Consider the following 8,437-nt stretch of genomic DNA (forward strand, 5'->3'; position numbering starts at 1 on the left):
GATAGGTGATACTCACAACCTACTCATTGTGTAACAAAACTTAAGGAGATACAAAACATTTAAGCCTATGTACTCAAAAATTATTTATCAATGTTTTATTATGCAGTATTACTAGACAACTTCATTGTTGGAGAAACCAACAGTTCAGCACAGCCTATTAAAAATACTGGTATTGCACTAGTCTCTGCATTTGTCTCTTCCCCAAAGGCTCTTCAAAACTAGGTAGCCAGGCATACTCATTATTTTAAAAGAACAGAACAAAAAGTCCCTTACAAATGAATAGAGATTGCAATTTAAAAAGTGAAGAAAACCTAATGTTTCAGTTAGTTCAGAGCAAAAATGTGCCCACATTAACATACATTGCAAGAAGTAACTGTCTGCCCGGTCTTCTGAAGTAAGATACCATGGCGTAACTTAAATGGCTTCTAGCGCAAAAGGATTTTTTAATGTCAGTCCTGGAAAGGCACGCTCTATGCCTAAAAGTACTTTTCTGTATGGTCCTTCACAAACACAAGTTATATAAAGAATAAAGTGAAATCTTTAAAACCACTGTAGTGCAGAATAGTAAATGTCTGGAGACACAGATGGCAGTTCATGTGTTATCTGAAAGTTCATAAGTAAGTTTGTTTCCAGAAACTAGAAACATTTAACAACAACAGTAACCAAACCAAACCAAGATCTAACTGTTAACTGCCACTGAAAATTTAACAGTCTGCATTAAAGAGAAATAAAATTTTGAGCCTGAAGATAGAATTAATATAATCATGTAGTCTGACCACTTGCATATGAACAGAATACCATTGTTGAATTCCTTCAGCAAATTCACAAATTTCCGCCTTTACTACAGGTTAATCTTTATAAAGAGGTGACACCCTACTGAAGAAAATCTACTGTGGCTGGATCAAAAGTCAGTTATCCTATTTTTTTTAAGCAAACAAAACCAGAAAAGAAAACACCATAAGCCCAAAACACACATATTTTCTTCCTAGCCTCAACGTGTGTCAGCCATGTATGCATAGCTAGTATTGCCATATTAGCAACGTACACGCTAGTTGAGAAGGCTGCCTTCTAAGGTCTCTTGCTTATGTAGGTATTTACAGAAAATCATGAATTTCACATTTAACCTTCTCATGGATAAACTAAAACGTCTGTCCATCCAGGACAGCTTGCTACCAAGACCTGCAATTACTACAGAAGAATCTGTGCAACTTTTTTCCTAACAGGGGTTTGTTTAGGTGTTTACTTTCAGAAGTGAGCCTATCCTAGTAATGATCTCATAAACACAAGATCTTTCTACACAACGCAAAACTCTTATTCACTTTTCACATTTCTTTCTTTATGCGTACAAGAATCAACTTACTAGCCTGTACTTACTGCACTGGGGGCCCACACGACCTAACAGAATGCCTAATTCAGGCTAAGTCTGTAAATGTAAGAATTTAGCATGTGCTAGAGCACCTGTAGTATCAGGGATTTAAAAAAATGAAATAAATAATAAAAACATGCCAATTAAAAGAAGCTTTGCCCATAAAAATGGTTACTATTACATGAAACAGAAGTCACTGATACAAGAATTGCTGTTGAGGCAGCGTATTATTTCACAGAAACTCTTGTGCCTAATTTCTTTATTTGTACAGTAACAAAAATAAGTATTTTATTGTAATTCACATGTGCAAGTTATGTTGACAAATTACAAAACCCAAAGGAACTTCTGGACCCATTAACAGACTGCATGTTTGGATCTCATACACAAAAGAGGAATTACACAGCATCAAATTACCAGGGCATAAAGTTGGGGGAGAAAACAAAAGAAAACAATACTGTTTGCAGTATAAACACAAGTGAGTAATTATCTTGGAGATATTGTCCATTAGCAAAAAATATCAATTCACTTGCTCTGTATGTCCTTACACCTTCCTGATAAATTCTAATTAAACCTGACCTGTTCTTTTAACACAAGAACTCGCATTTGATTCCCAGCACTTTAAAAACAACTTCATTGCTTTTAATGTCTTTTAAAAAAAATATTATCTTTGTTCGACATCTGGAAGCTTTCTCAAATCTTTATCAGTCATACAGATAAAGTAACAGCCAAGTTATAAAACAGAGATCTAAACAACAGAAGAAAATGCTGATGAAATTGTTAATATGCTCTTAAACACATTCTCACTATAACAAGCTTAGTAAAAGTTACAGAGAGAAAGAGGGTACAAACAGGAAGTTCAATTGAAAAGGTCTGATACCAAGAACAAATGCAGCAAGATACAGAAGGTGGGTTACAAAGCAGAGAAACAGATATTGGAAAAGCTTGACAAGACAGAAGGAAGAAGTCTCAGCTTGAAGGACGCACAGGACTTCTGCCTGTAGCATCTACAGGTAGCTGAGCAGCAGACATGCAGTATGCAAGGCAAAGAGGAAGTAACAGATCTGAAGGCAATTCAAGCGCTATGACAAACAGCAGCAGGAGTCAAAACACCAAAAAGAGATGCAAAAGAGCATAATGTAATTTAAAAGGAAATTCATAATGCAGGAGTGGCACAAGTGACTGGAAAAACTGTGTAGAGACAGATGGGAAGGAAAAAGATGGGTTTTTTCTGTGCAGTACAGGAACAGTCAAACAGTACATGTCTAATGCAACCAATAGGGAAAATTCATAACACCAATGTTTAACATTACACAAATGTGCAATACTAACCCATTTTTCTCTGCAAGTAGAATGAGTACAAGGTCACATCTCCCAAGTGTTAATTTTTCAAATGGTTCCCTATCTCCTTGAAAAATGAATGCAATGAGTGCTACTTTGCAGCAAGAAAGGCTAGAAACTTAAATGTAAATGGGTCCTTAAGTAAGGAGGAAGAAAGAGATGCAGTAATGACCCTACAGTAAAGGCAGGTCATCTATGTTTTCTCTGTGTGGATGATTCCTCATTGTGCAAACACATCATGGACACAACACTAGTACTCACGGACAACACCAAAAGGGCTACTGGATGCTTTGTTACAGGACTTGGAGTTGAGCAGGGACAGATGGGATGCAGAAGAAACTCCTTCCTAAACACAGAAACCCACAGGCACGTGCTTTGCAGGACTGCCAGGGCAGGTTCAAGACTAAGGCAAGTAACAATCTGTCTTTTCCAGACTTAATTTACACCGTCCAAGAGGTAAGAGTCAGCTATTTCCAGATTAATCAGCGGAAGATTCTCTGGCAGCAAATAATAACTGACTAAACAAGAAATCCAGAGTTGCCCTTTCAGGCATATTGGTTGGACCAGTTAGGTCACAACTGTTGTCAACGCAGAGCTTGAGATCCAAGTAGCTCCTCTGCAGATTCTCTCAAGGAGGCTGAAAAGCCTTCTACCAACACTCACTGTTCACTGTGTCAAGTGACGCAATGCAGGAAGACACAGTCTGAAATCTCAGAGTCTTGCCCAATGCCACAAACATATGCAAGAGTTTCCCAGATGACTTCTTCCTGTCAATGCAAAGTTGCATGCACACCTTGCACAAAAGACATGAAATCTGAGTGAAATCATAGGAGAAAGTAAGGAAGATGGTAGAGGGGCTAGATTAAATGACTAAACAAAGCAATTACTGAAGAAGACAGCTTAGAGGTCCTGCAGAACCACATATGGTGGAAAAAAACAACAAAGGAAGTACTTCTGCTACCACAAGGGCCCTTGCTTATTCTTCTGGAGAAGTCTATTACCACATTGGGCATTAGCAGACATACTAAAGCACAGCAGGCAGGTAACTGCTACCAAAACAGTAATACCTAGTAACTCTAGTAAACACCCTCCTTGCTCTTAAATTGTCCCCATTTTCCTTCAATAGAAGAGCTGATGGTTATTTTGCCTCTGTTTCATTTGCCAATTATTATCAGTCAAGCTGGCAACCAAGGCACTAGATGCCAGAGGTATACCAGAAGTATCAGATGTGTCAACTAATAAGGATCAAAACTGTCACAGAATCTCCTTTCTCATCTTCTTTATATGATGTCATCACAAATGAGCAAGAGAACATACAGAATATACCAGGATTACAGCAGCAGTAAACACTCAATGGTAGTGTGGTGCAACAGAAATGCTGAAAACAGAAATAGTGTTGGTCTTTCACTGTACCCATCGTATGTGGAAGGTACAATGAAGAACAGGATAGACTTAGAGCAACTATGTTCAGTTATTCTGTGCAGCAATGTCTGCTGCACACATGGTAAACCATAGTTCACTTTTTGTACATGAAGTACTATGGAAGGTGTTGAAATTGCCTTAGCCACTTGTCCAACTCCTAGCAGAGGAAAGTGAGTGAGCGCCCTTTCTTGTTTACATGACCCAGAAGACTTGTCCAGCAGACTCTATTTCTACTTTTAGTGAAGAGAAGATAAGCAAATAAAGTGCTTTAAGGCCTGGATGTAAACTGCAGTGATGCAAACCTGCTAATGGTTGAGAATCACCACAAATCCAAGAACACAAACATTCATGTGAAAAAGATATTATTCCTTAACATTGCAGTTATTAGCTTGGTTTTCAAAAACAGAGTAGCTATATCATCACCTAAGCTTTTGACAACTGTCTGGAACCCAGACTGCACGGTGAAAATGTGTGTTCAACCAAAACCGAGGGTGTAATTCTTTTCGTTACTGGTTAGATCAATACCAATATTAATGCGTTTCTGCTGGGTCACAAATGATGGTAATGTTCTGATGAGAGACAACCTAGTTCAGACACAGACAGTTAAGTCAGTCTTGCTTGTTTGTCTAAAAGTATTAGGTTTCTATAATGGTTTGTCCAAAGGCTTAATGGCATAAAGCATCACCATAAAATTCAGATATGCTCTTGCAAGATTTTGCCTGAAAATAAAAATTTCAGATCCCTCATTCATGTTCTGGGGTTGACTGTATTCACAGACTACTTCCTCTCATTTAGGCTCAAAAGCATATAATTCAAGACCAGGCATATCTTTCACAGAGACTGTTGCTATTTACACAAACTATTGATAAAGAAATTCCATTGTTCTGCACATGTGCGGTACCAGCAAACATAGAAGAATCAGAAAATAATCTTAAGGGCTGTTGAGATTGATGTAACGAACAACCAAACTCCTGCAAAATAATGATTCAATTAAATACAACAGGAATCCCTCCCATAGTGATTCAACTGTCCCTACTGTGCAGAGCATTGAACAGTCGCTTTCTCCGCGAAGTCACTTAGTGACTTAGTCAAGTATTTGAGGAAGAGACAGTTAACTTGTTATCAAGTCATACAGTTCAGAGCTGATCCACCCAGCCAATCCTCTGGATGTTAATGCAACAAAAACAAAATGCAAAGCACTTAAACAGATTATCTAGGCAGCAGATCTACTAAAATTCCTTACTAAAGCAGGTACCTTTGGCATATTTGACAGAGTGGAGAGTTTCTCATCTCTTTTTATCTTGATTAAAAAAGTAGCTTTAAATGTTGGTTCATCAAAGCATGGAAAAGCAGACCTTGCAGCCAGAGGTTCAAACTGAGTTGCTGCAAACCACCTAATAGTAAGAGTAGAAAAGAGCAAATTAAGAATTCTGACAAGGATAAAATCAGTTTATTTACGATAAAACAGCCATTTTCCCCCTATGCCTTGCATCAGCTTGCTGTGAGAGAAGCTTTCAGAATGGTAGATGACAGCATTGGTCCAGTCTGAATAAATAGTTCATTAACAAAAAGGTTATATAAAATCCAAAAAATGTATTTATTTAAGGACTAATTTCCTTGGCTGTTTTTTGCTTTTTTAACAAAGAAGAATACACCTGCAATAATACAATTACAGAATAATCATCAAAATACAAGCCAGGCAGTTTCCAGTAAGAAGGGACAAAAAAAGAGACTGAAAAATTACATTACTGAGTATGCCTACTAAATGAAAGTTTTGAAACCTCAGTAGCAGATGGGAATACAAGTAAGCTTCCTCATCTGATTTTAATGTCCCCTCCTGCAGATGCTCCCACAGTTCATCTAACTGTATGCCTGTTCTCTTTGCTGGCTAGTAGATGGATTCTGTGTAAATTCATGCACTGTCTCATCTTTAATTAAACAGCTAGTCGTATCACAAGAGAACTTAGAAGTCTACATTCCTTCTCCAGTATTTTGATACTAACTAGCTGCAGAAGTTACAGCTTTTTTATAGAAGAGGCAGGCAAGGCAATGGAAATTATGTTGTCAGCAGAGAGTTATCTGAATCACAGAATGTTAGGAGTTGGAAGGGACCTCGAAAGATTATCCAGTCCACCCCCCCTGCCAGAGCAGGATCACCTAGAGAAAGGGTGATAATCCTGAAAAGGATTTACTGAAAAGCATACAAGTTAAAGCATGTGCTACATCCTGTTCCTGAACAAAACCAGATAGTGCTAGACTGAAAAGGAACAAAAACTCAAGAACCTACTCACAGATCATCTTTTTCCTCTGTGAACACTTACACTTTGTCTTTCTACTAAATTCAAGAAGAAAACAAAGCTTCAGCTACATCAGAATAGGAAAAAACATGAAAATTCAGAAAAAGGCTAATCATTCAAGTGATTTTTGCCCTCCACACTTACTGCATTCTTACTCCCACTTACTTCATGATAACGCATGGCATTAATGTTTGTAATAAGCTACTTAGTTCTGCTTCATTTCATCTTGTGGTTATATTCTTCTGATGCAGTCTACATCTTTTGTGATTCTTTATTATCCAATGCATTCCACAATAGAGATAACTTGTGGCATTTTTGTTATAATGACAAAATTCTGAAGCCTATCAGCAGTTTCCCAAGCAGCAACAGATTCTCTTTAATGGTCATACACACATTATAACACCGTAAAATACGTTCAGGAACAGCTCTTTCAAAAAAAAGCTTATCAACAACACTTAGCAGTGTTTAGCTATCATATCTCACTGGACAGAGAAAAATTATGATCAAGTTTGCCACACTTGCGTTTTCTTCTTCAAGGAGTCTCACTGAAAAAGTTTGCAACAGCTCAATGAAGCATCCTAAGTAACTGAAAATAAATACAATCGTAGTGTGATCCTCTTCCCAGAGTGCAATTTCAAGTCTGTACTGTCAATTTGTAAAAGGCTGGGCTGGTGGTGCTAGTTGTAAGTTCTGTCTTCCCCTTTCAGGAAACAAAATCTATTAATATTTAAGGAATTTCCATTCAAACTCTGTTATCGCAAAGATTCGTAACACTGATAACACTTTTTTCTTGCCTTTTCCTTTATATTCCATTTAACTATTTTTTTTAGCTTAAGATCTTAGCATTTCATAGCACAAGCTGCTAAGTTTTTTGTCTTTATCTAGCAGTAGTTTTGTGGGCTCTTCAAAACTACTTTCCTGTCAGCTGGTCCTAGACTGACCCATGCTGCTCTTTCCATCTTCTGTTTATTGCACTGCTCTGTTTCTAGAAAACCTGCATGGACAATTATGTGCCAGTAAAGGCATGAACCTGACCAATGCAAGGCCCATTTGAAGTGTGTAGTGGTGGGTGATGATTTTATTAATCTCACCAGAATCACAGAATGGTAGGGGTTGGAAGAGAAGATCATCTAGTCTAAGACCGCTGCTAGAGTAGGATCACCTAGAGTAGGTCACACAGCAACATATCCTGGCAGGTTTTGGATGTCTCCAGAGGAGACTCCACAGTCTACTCAGTAAAAAGCACTGATTTACCTTTTTTTAAAAAACGAGTGTGATATTTCCCTTTTCTCCAGTCACTGGGGACTTCACCTGACTGCCATGACTTTTTAAATATGACTGGGAGTGGTTTGGCAACTGCATCTGGCAGTTCTCTCAGGACTGTGAGATGCATCCCACTGGATCCCATGGACTTCTGCATGTTCAGGTTTCTCAGATGGTCTCAAAGCTGATCTTCTCCTGAATGGTGTGACTTTGTTCCCCATGTCCCTGCCCTGAGACTCGGGGTCTCAAAAGATCTAGGAAGAATTTCCAAAGAGAGAAACTAAAAATTAAATAAACAAGAAGCCACACAAATAAACAAGAAGTTACCTACAACTATTATATTGCACTACACTTCACTGATGGAGAGACTGCCCTGACTTAATGAACTCATCCATGAAAGACATTTTTCAGGTAGATTAATCAGACCATTAAAGATTGATTTTGTTCAGTAGGAATCAGTCGTATGTAACATCCAATAGAAAAAGCAATCATTGTTATTTCTATTATCAAAGCACAATCTAGAAGTGACAGAAGACAGAAGCTACATTTGTGGGCATACCTTTGTTTAGAATTCTCATCCTTGTAAGAAATTTTGTAAAAGCCATAATAGGTATCTGATAAATTAGATGAATATTCTATGTTGACAGTATAATTCTGCCCTACAAGGAGAGCTTCAGGAGTCATGATTGCGACCTGGTCATGCAATGGATTTTCCAGGAATTCAACTGGTTTTGCTTGATGTCCTCCTGCT

At 37.9% G+C, this 8,437-nt stretch overlaps 1 protein-coding gene across 1 annotated transcript in view; it reads right to left on the bottom strand.

Annotated features, from left to right (window-relative positions):
* The window catches only part of LNPEP (leucyl/cystinyl aminopeptidase), a 35,107-nt gene that overhangs the window by 25,997 nt on the left and 673 nt on the right, over positions 1 to 8,437 (bottom strand). Inside the window, 2 exon segments of the mRNA XM_010190891.1 lie at positions 5,382 to 5,520; positions 8,246 to 8,437. The exon segment at positions 8,246 to 8,437 is cut by the window's right edge and continues 11 nt beyond it. Coding sequence (XP_010189193.1) covers positions 5,382 to 5,520; positions 8,246 to 8,437 — 331 coding nt within the window.

This window comes from Mesitornis unicolor, unplaced genomic scaffold, assembly GCF_000695765.1.
Source record: "Mesitornis unicolor isolate BGI_N332 unplaced genomic scaffold, ASM69576v1 scaffold8198, whole genome shotgun sequence".
NCBI classification, from domain to species: Eukaryota; Metazoa; Chordata; class Aves; order Mesitornithiformes; family Mesitornithidae; genus Mesitornis; species Mesitornis unicolor.